Source organism: Notothenia rossii (assembly GCF_949606895.1).
Source record: "Notothenia rossii genome assembly, chromosome: 6".
Classification (NCBI taxonomy): domain Eukaryota; kingdom Metazoa; phylum Chordata; class Actinopteri; order Perciformes; family Nototheniidae; genus Notothenia; species Notothenia rossii.
The window spans coordinates 60,054,782-60,071,143 of NC_136909.1; the positions used below are offsets into that span (position 1 = coordinate 60,054,782).

Sequence of the window (16,362 nt, forward strand, 5' to 3'; positions counted from 1 at the left end):
TAGAGACATGCAAACAGGGGTTTGAGTACATTCTCATTGTGATCGATCATTTCACGGGTTTCGCCCAAGCCTACGCCACGAAAGACAAATCTGCTAAAACTGTTGTTGACAAGCTATTCAATGAGTTTGCACTCCGCGTCGGATTTCCAGAGAGAATTCACCACGACATGGGGAGAGAGTTTGACAACCAGTTGATGGACCAACTACAGAAGAGCTGTGACGTGCGGGGGTCCCACACAACATGTTACGACCCCCAAGGCAACGGGAAGTGTGAACGGTTCAATAGAACTATCTTATCAATGCTCCGCGCCCTCACAAGTGAACAGAAGGCTGATTGGAAGAGCTCATTGGCAAAACTGGTGCACGCGTACAACTGCACCCGCAGTGGGGTCACAGGGTTCTCTCCCTACTACTTGCTCTACGGAAGGTCACCTCGTTTGCCAGTAGACCTGCTTTTCCAACCTTCAGCCCAGAGAGCAAAAGAGACTTACACTGAATATGTACAGAACTGGCAAAACCGAATGCGACAAGCCTATGAGATCGCATCTAAAACAGCGGCCCGGAAGCTCTACGGGGCAAGAAAGGCTATGACAAAAGAGCACACGGAGCCGACCTGCAACTTGGTGGACGGGTGCTCGTGCGTAACCTGTCAGAGAGGGGCGGCCCTGGTAAACTGCGGTCCTACTGGGAAACTAAAGTGCATGTGGTGGTGAAGAGAAGGAGCAGTGACAGCCCGGTGTATGAAGTAGCACCAAAGAGAGGAGGTAAGAGTCGCGTATTGCACAGGAACCTCCTACTCCCATGTGACAGTCTGCCCTTGGGGAAACCGGAACCCGCCCCTGCAAAACAAGAGAGGAAAATACAGACACGGACAAGAACAAGACAACACCAAACCGGCGAACCAGAGGAAGATTCAGACAGCGAAAGCAGTGATGAAGTTGAGCTGGTGTGCTGTTTCCCTTACGACCAAGAACTAAGTCAGAGAGCTGCAGAGTTGAATCCAGTTGCAGATTTGAATCCAGAGGCAGAGCCATTTGCACCAGCTCTGACGATGCAACAAGGAGCTCCAGATCTGGAAGATGCAACGGTTGCTCAAGAGGAGACAGAGACTGACAACAGAGGCATCACAGCTGATGGAGATGGTGAGAACGGAACGGCAGAGCCTGGTGAAAGTCTACAAGAGTCATCAGAGGAAGATGATCCTGACCCTCCGCCAGCGACCAGCTACCCGCAGCGACACAGGCACCGCCCCCGAAAGCTGACCTACAACGCTTTGGGTGAGCCGACGTGGGAGGAAGTGGGAGCCGAGAGTCTGCACGTCGTGAGTATGTCACCAACCTGCAACCCACCGGTCATGTGGCGACCGTGGGCATCACTAGACGTTGAGGTAATGGGTTGAACTCACATTACACTAACATTATCCTAGTTCGGAGAAAATGGACTCTGAAAAGTAGAATGCTGAAATTATATGGACTGTGAAGAAGAGATAATTCCGGGAAAACATATTGCACTGGTACTGTACAAAAGAAGAGACTGGTAACAGACTAAAAGAACTGAGGCCGATATGAGTTCTGTTACATTTGAGAGTTGATCTGATTGGGATCCAGAGTACAGTAACTGATGTTTAGTGGTATAGATCTAAGTGGGTCAGATACTTGGATAAATGGGTACTAATTTAATTGAAAGTCAAGTACCACTTTAAAATAAGTAAGACCATGTTTTCAGTGTGGAAATTCAATGTGTGCAAAGGTACACTTTGGGTATCTGAAATGTCCGGAGACATTTATTATTGGGGGGGAGAGTGTGGCATACAGAGCCATCAGTGGGTTGATATACCTACAGTATTAGTAATTACATGGTTAACATGATTTGCATTTAGTACAGCTCATGTTCAGAGTGTGGTAAGAATTGTCTGTGTGTTTTCTGATAAGGAATGGTTGGTTTATTGTTTGATAAATGTAGTGTTATCTAGCAGTATATGTAGTGTCTAACTCCGACCAGCAGAGGGCGCGTTCGATACACTGTGTTCGGGGACAAAGAGAAGTCTCGCGTGAATACATTCAGAGAACGTAAACACACACTTGAGTGAAGTCACGGTGTGTGTATGTGGCGAACTATGATAATAAGATACATATTTTTGCTCTTTGCAGGTGAGAACGGAGAGTTGGAATTGTGTAATTGATGGGTGAATATGTTATGTGTGAGTTTATGATCCCGGTTGGATTTTATGTAGTAGTGTTTATGAACTTTACTTGTTCAGCAACTGCGTACTGAAAATGGCTAGCCAGTAGTTAGCACTGGTGGCCTAGTTAGCTTGAGCGAGCGTGAGGCGAGAGAGTAGAACAATGAGCCGGTCTAAAGAGCCCGGACTGCTCGTGTATAGTTAATAGATACTGTAAATAAATAAATAAGTTAAAAGAGATACATCATTGATATTGAATGTACAAGATGAAACTGGTTTGGAATAGCAATGCAATAGACATGATTATTGTTTGGATGTTGATGCAAATGTTCATTATGTTTCTGTGTTAGTATAGTGAATACATTCAGAGAACGTAAACACACACTTGAGTGAAGTCACTGTGTGTGTGTGTGTGTGTGTGTGTGTGTGTGTGTGTGTGTGTGTGTGTGTGTGTGTGTGTGTGTGTGTGTGTGTGTGTGTGTGTGTGTGTGTGTGTGTGTGTGTGTGTGTGTGTGGCGAACTGTGATAATAAGATACATATTTTTGCTCTTTGCAGAACAAAATAAAAGACTTGCAAATTAAATGTGTAGTGGAGGGCTACTTCACTCTGTACCACGCTACATGTGCATTTATATTTTAATGTAATGCACAAAATGGGAATCAGAATGGCATTAGTCAAACAAATATTCGTTGCACAGTGTGTATTGTTTAAATAGACCAAATAGGTTGATTGTTCAAGCGCTTATTACGACCTATAATCAAGTTTTAAAGTTTTCGACCTTGAATGCAAATGCTACGGAGGGTCGTATATTCAAAAATAACAACACAGTCTCACTCCCTAAACGTCCAGGAGCGACGCTTGGTCAGGGTCCGGTGGCCCTGTGGCCTGTGGCCGGTGGTCCGAGGCTCATTCAGCTTCATAAACGGACGCAAAGAGCTTTCAACTGATTGCAATGTATTACCATCGGCGGCGGTATTTGACTCTTTTACCCCTAGATTCCACCGGGTCCATCTGCGGCGCGTTACGGCTGCGCTGCGGTTTTGGTCCGGCGTCATACCCTAGCGGGCGCGTTTCAGAAGCATTTCAGAAGTATTTCAGAAGCGGAGCGTCTTGCCTGCCGGCTCGCAGTTTTTGTTGATTTGGGCATATTTCCTGGACAGGCTACTTTGTACAGACAAAGTTAATAATAGTTGTAATATTCCAGTTATAAACGACATGAATCAAAGATTTGTTGCTGTATTTTAGTGGTAAAAACATGCATTCATCATCATAATTATTCTATATATATAACTGACAAAGTGCCTGTAAACCGGAGGAGAACGCTGGCATTTATCCTCCTACTTGAAAGACTACGGAGGGACGGAGGGATAGGGTCTGCACAATTAGTTTTTGTGTGTGTATATATATATAAATATATATATATATATATATGCCATATATGCTCTGAACGTTCCACTTCCTGCCTGCCAGACCTTACGTTACGGATGCGCCGCGCCAAAAATAGGATTCATAATTTTAGAGGAGCCGTGCACCAAGGCGCTTCTGGGACGCTTCAGGGCCCTAACGCGCCACGTGTGGTGGAATAGCACCCATTGACTAGAGTGGCCGCAATCACCGTGAGCACCGCGGCGCAGCCGTAACGCGCCCGTAACGCGCCGCAGACGGACCTGGTGGAATCTAGGGGTTAGGGAAGTACCGCATCCATTTATGTTAGCGGCTGTTAAAAGCAATGTGAGTGTCCATTCCCATTGGATAACGGAGAATTGTACACCCGGAAGTAAGTATTCTCCTTACTGTCGATTGATTTGACAGTGATATCTCCGCTATTCATCAACTCAAAAACACCATATTATCTTTGTTAATTAAACGACATTGATAGGTTTAAATTGTGTACAATGTTTTTGTGTTTTTCCCCTTCCATTCTGAGAAACAATTTGTTTTCTCTGAAATGTGGAGCGCCAAAGAGACTACACTACCCACAATCCCCAGCTATTGTTGTGACGATGCCTGTCCGCTTTGCGACAAACCTGATAAGTCAACAAGCTCTGTGATTGGAGGAAACATAAATTCATACAAAGAAAATCCAACCCTGTCTCCTAAAAATGACGTTCCCACAGAACTAAACTGCATTCTCAATTACGTTTAGCTAGAAACATATTTTCTCCCTAGTTACGTTTGTTATGAACGTATCTCAAATACGTTTATTTTCTACATATCTTCTAGAAAAATATTTTCTCCCACGTTACGTTTGTTATGAACGTATCTTAAATAAGTTTATTTTCTACATATCTTTGCCATTTATTGTCTTGCTTACAATAATGATAATAGTCATTTATAAATATCATTTGAGAGCACACATTTGAAATCGAGAATCGTGCTCGATATATGGTTAAATTAAAATGTTTTAACTTGCAAAAAAGCTGCTGTGTCGTTTATTGCACCTCAAACATTAAAACACCGCCGGTCATTATCGGCCGATATTCGCTCTTAATAGTTTTATCGGTGCTCTCTGTAAAGGCCGATCAGGAGAGCTGGATCTAATCGATATATGGACATAAACGCAAGTGAAGTATAACTGCACGCAAGAGAGATCAGATCAGCTGCTGAGTCTGACGGAGACATGCAGCTCTGCATGATCACCTGATGCTCCGCCCTCTGTTTAGCAAGTAGACCGGACAGCGCAAAATGCGTATAGGAAGTGTCATGAACGCAATAAATCATACCCTCGTGGGGGCGCGCTCATGTGATTGGCTTAGAATTGAGGAGACATCTGATTGGCTATAGATAGAATAAATTACAAGTACGAATCGGCTGACCATCAGGGGAGTCTCAAAAAACCCACACACGAATGCACAGCGATCCATGCACAGAAATCGGTTTGTGTTTGCAGGTTCAGGGGATTTAAAAGGAAAACAAATATGTGAGGATCAAAAATACATATGTACAACTTTTGGATTTCATTTACATGTATATGAAACGGAACACATTTGTGTGTGCATTGAAAAACACGAGTGTGGATCCGGCAATACAAGTGTGAATCCTTTTGTGGATCATTAAATACAAGTGTGAATCCTTCTGTGTGCATGTTTGTATTATGAGACTGTTCTGAGCCCATAGATCACTGTGGCTTCAGGCTTGATCGCCGTTCAAATGACAGCGTTAGTTTCCCAAAAAGTGGGCGGGGCTGTAAAGTGACGTAGATTTTATTCTCATCTATTATTCAAAACAATTCTATTTATTCCAACGTAAATTACATGCCAGTGTTTTATCTTTTTATTTATTTGTTTTTGTTTTAAATCGTATAATGTCGGACTTTTTTTCGCCGTATGTGAGGAAAATATACTTAAAATACTGAAATCTGTATTTTTTAAAATCTTTTTTTCCTTCTAATTTGTTATTCTTTTTTAAATAACACACTGTTATTTACTTAACAATAACACGCAATTATCCTGGTTTTTATTTATTAGTTCAATTCTATAATTTTGGGCTTTTTAGCATGCTTTCTAGCCGTAAATAAAGTCACCGGAAACAGACGTAGGCCTATAAGGGACCTTTCGAGCGATACACACCACAAACCCACTAAACAGATTACCCAAGATCCTCAGCTTGAAGCTCGTTGGGATATGGTGTTAATGCGATATGATATCCGAAAACATAAAAAATAATAATAATAATAATACTTTATTCCGAGTGTTCTTGCTTTTCTCTTTGGAAGTCATCACATAACTGCATTGTAATACACGGTTCGGCTGCATTAAATATTACACATCTGCCGTAGTTCTTTATTTATAGAGCCCTGATGAGAAGACTTCTGGACAAACTGGAAGAAATGCCACCAAAACTGAATATGTGACGTGGATCATAAATATATCAACAATTAAACAACATCTTACATTTCTTTTCACAAAATACGTCTCCTCGCAGTATCAATACTAATTCGGCTGACTTTTATATTTCATCCAATTGGTAGATAGGTTATATTTACACCATAACGGTGCACAGCTCATAGAAAAGGACTTGTAGTTTTATATTGCTGATTTTCTTTGAATCAAAGAATGTAAATACTGAGTTGAGAGAATAGTCAGGGGATTTGGGTGATGGGAGACACATCTATAGAATTACAATTTCAATAGCTTACCATTAAATGATGGATATACGTTTCTGTGTGTGATGTTTTACAAATCAGATATTAAAGTGTATAATCATTTATATCTGATATATTACTTTATATATATCATATATTTGATATATTTATATATATATTAGTGGTGGGCATAGATTAATTTTTTTAATCTAGATTAATCTCACTGTATTCTTGGAATTAATCTAGATTAATCTAGATTAATTCCAAACATAACGTGGTGGTAATTAAAAGGCTACGAAATTAAATTATGTAATTTAAAATGACATAACGTAGTGTTAACTGTGTTCGTTATTCTCCCGTCCAGGAGAGAAGCTTTAAAAGGAGACTAAATGGAGTCTCTGTGAAAGTTCAATTGGGTACTTTAATTAAAAAAGGCGCGGGTTGGTCACAAGCATGATATTGTTCAGTCAGACAAACAGCTGTGATCTGGCTCTCGATAGGGAAGAGAAGAGAATGGATCTCTCCTCCGGTGCTGTTATATATCCTCTGCTGGCTCCTCCCCGCCAGCCGGCTCGCCTCGTCTCCAATGTCCGTTATTGCATTTAAACAGAGGATAGGTTCTTTTCACATTCACTATATGCTTAACACGCCGTTTCTCCTCATATTCTCTTTCATCACTTTTCATTTAACACATTCTAAACGCTGTAATCAATACTCTAAACAATACTTCTCGGCTCGTTTGATTTCCGGTCATTCCGGATGTTGTCACATGCTACTCGTCTGTAAACAATAATGTATTCAAATAAACTGTACCTTCATTTAATATTCAGCATGGTAGTATCTCGACATCTATAGTTGTAGTGTTAAGTCAGTAGGCTTCGGTTTGCACCACTCTATATCATTTCGCTACTAAATTCACCTCTTCAGGAAATCGTATATTAGCCACATGCTAAATGCTAACCGTAGATGAAGGATTTTCAGAATAAAAGCTTAACTGCTTGTGCACAAGAATTTCAGTTTTTTCAGTATAAAAGAGCATTAAAACTGACGGCATGTTTAAACTACATTTCCCCATTAAAACATTGATTTTAATTTCTAACAGTAGCATACCTAAAGCGAAGGAGTGAAGTTCCCAGCTAGCATCGATGAGGTGTACTGTAACGCCGATGTAGTTGTCGTTGTTAACGGACGTCCAATGGTCCCCAGTCAGTGCTACAGACCTCGCCTCTACCATCTTCTCAACTTTCGTAGCTTTCTCTTCTGCGTGCTGGTCGGCATCTTCCGCATTAGCTAAGGGATGCTTTGCGTTTAGGTGGTACTTGAGACTGGATGAACTCCTACAGTAAACTAATTCCGCATTGCACAAGGTGCAAACAACCTTATTTTTGTCGAGGTTTCCATCGGGAAGCTTCTTAAAAATAAATTTCCCCTGAAGCAAACCCGGCGGCTTCATACCTGCTGTATCCATGTTAGCATGTCACGCTTAATGTGGCTGATTTGACCGGGGTCAGATCCATAGACCGTAGAAGAAACACAGGTCAAAGACTCGATCTCGCCCCCTACAGTGCAATTCGGCTAGGTATACATCCGGGCTAAATTATCAAGGTGAAAGTCATCATAGCTTGCGTAGTATAGACCCAGCTCCCAACCCAACTTTGAGAATAGATTAACGGCGATATTTTTTTTTATCGCCGACAAGAGTCTCACGTTAACGCAGCACGTTAACGCCGATAACGGCCCACCACTAATATATATACATTATCAGCTATAATATTTCACATATTGTAGTTCTATAGAAGTACAATATGTGAAATAGTATAGCAATATCCTGTAAAATTATGTGAAAACATGAATAAAACTACACTTCTTCAGATGTTATACATACATAAGTGTCCTGCACTAATAATACAAAGTTATTATGGCATTGAATGCTGTGTGTTATTTGTAACATCTTCAGAGACTACCTTTCCAACTCCTCATGCAGTTGACTGTTACAGGTCTATACAGGTTCATGGTACAATGCATAAGCTTCAAATCGAGAGACTGAAACTGTATTTTTCTTTACCATTCTGTTTTTATTTCCCAATAAAATTAATAGTAATATTATGTTTGATATTATTATGTTTTATTAACTAGACCACTGTTTTTTTAACCCGCACCGCCTAGTGGTTAAAGCACGTTATTGAATTTTGTTGTTGTTATATATGTTATATTTGATGAAAACATTTCAATATTAAGAGTAGCCTACATACAAAATAGGGGGAAAGTAGAAGGTCAATGATAGAAATATAGAATAGAAAATATCAAGAAGATACTGTAGTGATCTCTACAATAAAACAGCTAGTGGAGGATGTCCAAAGATATTGGATGTGCAAAAGAGAAAAACGAATGAACCTTTATTGAAACATTAAAGAATACTTTAAGTTAACATGTTAAGCCCAAGAGACCCCGGTACCGGGGCACTGCCGCAACATCTTGCAGGAAACAGTGTCTGAGGGCATGTTCATTTAATAAACTACGAATGTTTTAAGTAACGGGAAGAAACTCATCTAACTGATGTGACGACCCCTCCACACCACGTGGGGTGCCGTCTGGATGTGTGTGTGTTTGTGTTTGATTGCAGGTTCCAGCTGCAGCTGTTGATGAGCTACACCTGGCCGGAAGCCTTCAAGAGGAGCCCAGCCGGTTACGTCTGTCTCACTCCTCTGGGCATTCACGCCGGGCCAGCTTCGGGGATCTGTTGCTGGTGCTGCTGGATCATTATGTGACATTTAAAATAAACGGCTTCTTTATTTACAACCCTCATCTCGCCTCCCTGCTTTTTGTTACAGCCCAGGAGCCGGGTTGTAACAGATGGGGGCTCGTTGCTTTGGACCTGGGAAACAGTCTATGGTGCAAACTGGATGTCCGTTGTGGGGATGGATTTCGCGCAGCTGCTGTTGTCATTGAGTGCAGCTGATTGTTTGGGAGTAGCGTTACGGGGGTGAGTGTTTTGCAGTGTTAATGCACAGGGATTGTATGGCAGCGAGTACGAACACAGTATCAGTATTAGTTACCGTGGTATCTGTCCCTGTTAGGTATAGTACGGTCTCCCTTGGAGGTCGTAGGGGGGGCTGTTAGTGCGGTGTGAAAGTGGTTAGAGCTATTAGCTCGGGAGCACGCCGAGGCTGCAGGTGGAGTTGCCGGTTTTCTGGTCGCTTCGCCGAGCTTACGGTATTTAGTGCGTAAGTACCCGCCATAACTAGCACCTGAAGACTAGCGGGGAGTTTAGACAGGTACTGTGAGGCAGTTAGAGGGACAGGCTGCGGTAGCGTGAAGGCTGTGTAGTAGCGTTAGCGTGCATACAGTGTGCTATGATGGACAGTGTGGAGGAGTTTGTGAGAGCGCCTACAGAGGAGCTACTGCAGGGTTTCTCACCTGAGCAGCTGGTCAGTGTTGCTGAACATTTTCGTTTGGATGTCGGGGATAAAAGAATGAAGGAAAACATAAGAGGGATTGTTAGAGAAAATCTGTTCGAGCAAGGTGTTTTCAAAGGGGGAAAAGATACTGTTGATCCTGGCAGAGACAGTGTCAACATGTCTGGCTGCCGTGATACGGACCTAACTTTTGAGCAGAGAGAGAGACTGTTGGTGTTGCAGCTGGAAATTAAGAGGCTTGAGTTAGAGGAGCGGAGGTTGGGTTTTCCTGTTGGTGGTGCAAGTCAGGCCTCTAATTTCCCTGGTGGAGTTGCTCTTTTTGACGTTGCCGGTAATCTGCGGGTTGTGCCTCAATTCAATGAGCGGGATCCAGATACATTTTTCTCCTTATTTGAGCGGGTGGCTGAGAGCAGAGAATGGTCAGAGGCTAATAGCACCTTATTGCTGCAGTGTGTGCTAACAGGTAGGGCCCAGGAAGCTTATTCTGCTTTAACGGTGGCAGACAGCAAAGTGTATCGTATGGTCAAAACTGCTGTGTTGAAGGCTTACGAGTTGGTCCCTGAGGCCTATCGACAGAGGTTTTGGTCCTGGGAGATGTCTGACAAGCAGACACATGTTGAGTTTGCCAGGGACCTGGTTACCTCTTTCGGTAGGTGGTGTAACTCCTTGAAAGTGGATACGTATGTCGCATTATGTGAGTTGATGGTGTTGGAGCAATTTAAAAATTCTGTGCCCAGCCACATTGCGGTTTACATCAGCGAGCGAAAGGTAAAAACTGCTGCAGAGGCTGCTGCTCTGGCAGAATATTATGTGCTAACGCACAGGGGCGGCCGCGACTTCAGGGTCCAGGATGAAGGGGGTATGTATCGTGCAGGAGGTAGATGGGAGGAGAAAAATAAGTCAACCTGGGGTAGACCTGAACGTATGATGCGAGGTCAGGCACAGTGTGATTCGGATATGTCATTTCTGCAGGGGGAGAGGGCAGTGGAAGGTTGACTGTCCCAAAGCTAATGCTAGCAGGGGGAACCATGTAGGCCAGGGTAACTCTGCTGCTTGTGCGGTGTCTGTAAAACCTGTCCCTGTCGTCTCTCCCTGTCAGCAGGTTAATGAGCCATGCGGGTTGAAGGAACCGGATTTCTCTGCGTTTATGTCAAATGGGTACATGTCACTGGTGGGGGGTGACGTTAGGGTGCCGGTAAGAATTTTGAGGGACACGGCAGCATATGATTCCTACATTTTGAGCTCTGTGTTATCATTTTCACACAACTCTGTAACTGGGGATTTTGTCCTGAAGCGAGGTATGGGGATGAATATTGTGCCTGTTCCTCTGCATTTGGTTGTGCTTAACTCTGATTTGGTACAGGGGGAGGTCATCATGGGAGTCCGTACTGTACTGCCGATTGAAGGTGTGTATATCATCCCGGGGAACGGCCTGGCTGGCAGCCGGGTATGGGCTGATGGTCCTCCACCTCCGGTAGTGTCATCTTCACCCTCCGAGACTGGTTACCCCGATGAGATCGCTAGGTGTTTTCCTGATGTGTTTGTAGCTTGTGCGGTGACACGGTCTGGGAGCCGTGTCCAAGAGGAATCTGAGGAGGATGCGATTGATGTAAATTGTGTGGTTGTTGCTGACTCATTGTTGTCTGTCTCCCGCAGTGAGTTGGGGGTAGAACAGAAGGCTGACGTCTCCCTCAGTCGGTTCTTTGAGGCGGTTCTCTCCACTGAGGATGGAAAGAGCACTGCAGGGGGAGCTGCTGGTCAGGAAATGGTTATCACATGGGGAGGATTTCATCGGTGAGCCAGTGTTTCAGGTTGTGGTCCCGTTAACATTTCGGGAGGAGGTCCTTAGGACCGCACATGATCAATCGGGACACCTGGGCGTCCGTAAAACCTCTAACTACATCTTGCGGTATTTTTTTTTACCTCTTTTAAGGAAAGATGTGTCTCAGTATATTAAATCGTGTCACACGTGCCAAATAACGGGTAAGCCAAATCAGAAAGTGAAATCCGCTCCATTGTCTCCCATCCCAGCGGTAATGCAGGCTTTTGAGTATTTGATTATTGATTGCGTTGGGCCTTTACCTCGTTCTAAAGCAGGTAGCAATTTTTTGCTTACTGTGATGTGTCAAAGCACAAGGTATCTAGCTGCGTACCCGCTGCGTTCCATCACCACAAGGTCAGTTGTTAAAGCCCTGACACGGTTCATGTCAACCTTTGGAATCCCAAGAGTTATTCAGAGCGATCAGGGTTCAAACTTCTCATCACATCTTTTTGCGCAGGTGGTGAAGCAGTTGAAGGTCCAGCATAAGCAGTCTTCTGCATATCACCCACAGAGCCAAGGAGTGTTAGAGAAGTTCCATCAGTCTCTGAAGTCTCTGTTACGGGGTTATTGTGTGGAGATGAATCAGGATTGGGAGGAAGGGCTGCCATGTTAGCGGCAAGAGAAGTTGTGCAGGAGATTACAGGGTTTAGCCCTAATTAACTTGTTTTTGGCCACAGAGTGCGTGGGCCGCTTGCACTGTTGAGCGATGCTGTCACGCCGTCAGAAACCCCTAGGAATCTGGTTGACTATGTAAACGGGTTCCGGCATCGGTTGTATTCAGCTGCAGAGATGGCCAAGGATAAGTTGTCGTCCGCCCAGGGAAAGATGAAGCGTCTGTATGACCGGAAAACCGAGCAGCGCTCGTTTAGTCCTGGTGATCAGGTCCTGGCTTTGTTGCCAATGGTTAATTCGCCGTTTCAGGCAAAGTTTTCTGGCCCTTTCACAGTACTCGAGCAGGTATCTGACCAAAATGTACTCCAGTCCACGCCGAAGCGTAGAAAAGCCACTCAGCTCTGCCATGTAAACCTGCTGAAGTCGTACTATGGTGGTGAGGTTAGACCTCTCTCAGCAGCAGCGGCAGTGGGGAGTCAGTTCTTCTGAGGTGAAGATGATGGGGTTACAGCACCTGATGAGAGCTTGTTGTGGGGAAGGTTGAAAAATACTGAAACTTTGCAGAATCTGGAGTCACTGTTGGGTCATTTGTCGGCAGAAAAAAGGGTTGAGTTGACTGCTCTGATTCGTAGTAATCTGTGTCTATTCAGTGATACACCTGGCCGAACACACATGTTAGTGCACGATATAGATGTGGAGGGTGCGCATCCCATTCGCCAGCGTTTCTATCATGTGTCTGAGGTAAAACGCCAGGTAATGGACACGGAAATCAAGTACATGCTCGAAAATGGCATCGCCGAACCGTCTTGTTCTAGCTGGGCATCACCATGTCTGCTTGTGGAGAAATCTGATAAAAATCCAAGGTTTTGCACAGATTATCGGAAGGTTAACGCTGTTACTAAACCGGATGCATATCCACTGCCTCGTATGGAGGATTGTATTGATCAGGTTGGTTCTGCGCAGTTTGTGAGCAAATTTGACCTTCTAAAGGGTTACTGGCAGGTTCCACTCTCTCAAAGGGCCAAGGAGATCTCTGCCTTTATTACACCCTCAGGATTATATTCCTACAATGTGATGAGTTTTGGTCTGCGTAATGCTCCCTCCACATTTCAGCGACTTATGAACAGGGTGGTGTCGGGGTTGGAAGGTTGTGACGTGTACTTGGATGACGTTGTGATCTATAGCGATACGTGGGAGGAACATTTGGCCCGTATTAAGAGACTGTTTGACCGGTTGAGTGAAGCGTGCCTGACGGTGAACTCGGCAAAGTGTGACATTGCAAAGGCCACCGTCACTTACCTCGGAAAAAGTGGTAGGGCAGGGGACAGTGTGTGCCGTCGAGGCCAAAGTAAGTGCGATAACCAAGTACCCAGTTCCTACTACCAAAAAGGAACTTCAGCGGTTCCTTGGGTTAGTTGGGTATTATCGCAATTTTTGTAAGAACTTTTCAACTGTGGTAGCTCCCCTGACCGATTTGCTGAAAGGGAAGGCCCGGTATGTTTGGTCAGACGTGTGCCAGCAGGCTTTTGGTAATGTCAAGTCTGTTCTGTCTTCACCTCCTGTGCTGGCCGCTCCTTGCATGGTTCGACCTTTTCAACTGCATGTGGATGCAAATGATGTCGGGACAGGAGCCGTACTGTTCCAAGCTGATGGTAATGGGGTGGACCGCCCCGTGAGTTTCTATTCCAAGAAGTTTAACTCGTTTCAGTTGAACTACTCGGTAATCGAAAAGGAAACCCTCGCGCTCATCTGGGCATTACAGCATTTTGATGTGTATGTAGGCTCTAGTGTTCCGCTGGTTGTGTACACAGACCATAACCCCATCACTTTCTTGAACTCAGTTTTTTGCCCAAATCGTAGGTTAATGCAGTGGATGGTGTATCTACAGGCCTATTGCCTGGACATTCGCCACATTAAAGGTTCGGATAACGTGGTAGCCGATGCGTTGTCTAGAGCTCCGAGCTTCTGAAATGTCTCTTCGGGAGCCGGAGCTGATGAGATGGGAATATCGGAGAGGAGCTCCTAGCTGTTTGGTAATTAACGGTGTTCTTAGGGGAACTCCTTTCTTATGGGGGGGAGTTTGACGACCCCTCCACACCACGTGGGGTGCCGTCTGGATGTGTGTGTGTTTGATTGCAGTTTCCAGCTGCAGCTGTTGATGAGCTACACCTGGCCGGAAGCGTTCAAGAGGAGCCCAGCCGGTTACGTCTGTCTCACTCCTCTGGGCACTCACGCCGGGCCAGCTTCGGGGATCTGTTGCTGGTGCTGCTGGATCATTGTGTGGCATTTAAAATAAACGGCTTCTTTATTTACAACCCTTGTCTCGCCTCCCTGCTTTTTGTTACAGCCCAGGAGCCGGGTTGTAACACTGATCATTTAAAAAAAAATTCAAATAAAAAAACCCACAATGCTAACGCTGAGCCTCTGAATTAGCAACGAGCGAAAATGCTGACAGATGACTGCACCGAAATTCACTCACAAAACCTTATTATTTATCTTTGCACATCCAACAACCCATCGTTTCACATCGTGAGATGACACAGAATCGAAGGGCACCCTTCATTATCACTCAATTATACGAACTCGCGGAGATAATAACAAGAACAGACATCAAAACATATGGCGCTAGGTAGCTAAAAACGCTAAAATGGCTCACCTGTGTCGTAGTCTGGTCAAAAGTGGTCTTCAATGGCATTAAAACGATAAAAACGATGCTGAAGTTAATCCATAGCTTAATCCAATGTGTCTGTGTCCCTTTGAAATTATTTCTGATAATCCATTAGCAATAAACCTGCGTTTCCATTTCTAGAAGTCAGACCTAGAGACAGCTTCACTCTGGTGCAAAACTGCGTGCGCAAAGCCCACACCTTTTTGTTTTAGACTGTGTGTGAGTGGGGAGATTCCCCTTCGATTCTATTGGCTCTAACGGTCAGAAAGAGATGTCAATCACCAAAATCGGCCAATGGGTTCCAGAGAAACGGTAAAACCCCCATTTCCATCCAAATCACCTCAGAGGTGGAGTTTTTTTTGCTAAACCTCTCTAAAAAGGTAAAATGTCATTTGTTTTGCATCAATCTTAATACAGGGTACATATGTAGCGATTCATTTCAGACAGTTTGAAACGCGAGCGCCATGATTGGTACGTGATCTGCCCTCGCTCAAGGGAAAACCTCCAGCTTGACTTGAGACCGCCCCCGTGATAGATAAATGTAATTATAATGAAGCCAGTTGCAATGGATAATTGATCCACCAGGGGGTGCAGTGGGGTTCCACACTGGAGCTCATGTGAAATAAAGTCAGATACAGTACGCTGGATGTACAGCGGAACTTTGTTAAGATCCATATGTCACGGATATCATACTACTGTGCTAAATAAGAGACATGTAATCATTTACAAAACATCAACATGTTGTTATTTAACAAAATAATTTTGTTATTCGAAAAAAACGAACGGGAAGAAATGCAGCCCGGCTCTCGATTTTTAATCCTAATTTAAACATCATCTTCACCACGATCATTTATGTTTATGTTCGCCGAATTGACATGAAATCACTGACACATATGAATATACTGTATTCAACTTCATTAAAACGTTATTAACGTGCCTAAACTCAGTAATTCACCAAAAATATGTATATTTTAATGGAGCTTCGTCGGTCAATCAGGACCCCAGATTGTAGCGGAGGGATCCTCACCTGGATGAAGGGTGTTATTTTCCCCATAAGGAACAAGTCGCTGCAAATTATCCCGCTTATTACATGGCCACATTCTCAACAAAGTAACGACATGACTCCCAATATTAATTTAATTGCTTTTATGGATTTAGAAAATGTTTTTATTGATTTAAAAAATAGTTGTATTGATTTAAATTGACATGCATCCGCTAAGAAAATAGTCCGTTGTTACCGTTTTTTAAACAGTTTGAATGAAACGGCAGCTCTCAGCTGTGTATTAACACAACTAATGGCCCATCAACCACAGCTCTCTCCCCCCACCCTCCCCCCCTGATCTTTCTTCTCCAGCAGCTACAGATGTAGCACTGAATTTCGGACTCCAGTTTACAGCTTCCTGCCTACCACCAGTGACCAGAATAGAGGAATGTTAAGCCCTCCCACTATTTTCCAAGAGGGCGTTGCCAGATTTTCAATTTCAGGTTTTAACCAGGAGATGGCGCTTCATTCACAAATACAGAAAGACAAGTTTCATGGACTTTCAGTTGTGTTTTGAAGAGCATTTGAACACATC

General features: G+C 43.9%; 1 protein-coding gene across 1 annotated transcript; it reads left to right on the forward strand.

Moving 5' to 3' along the window:
* Positions 1-2,133: 2,133 nt before the first annotated feature.
* LOC307042159 (uncharacterized protein) lies at positions 2,134-14,519 on the forward strand. Its single transcript, XM_079685885.1, has 2 exons — positions 2,134-2,150; positions 8,891-14,519. Exon 2 carries the CDS (start codon positions 9,621-9,623, stop codon positions 10,677-10,679), a length of 1,059 nt encoding a protein of 352 aa, XP_079542011.1. The 5' UTR covers positions 2,134-2,150; positions 8,891-9,620; the 3' UTR covers positions 10,680-14,519.
* The last annotated feature ends 1,843 nt before the right edge of the window (positions 14,520-16,362 follow it).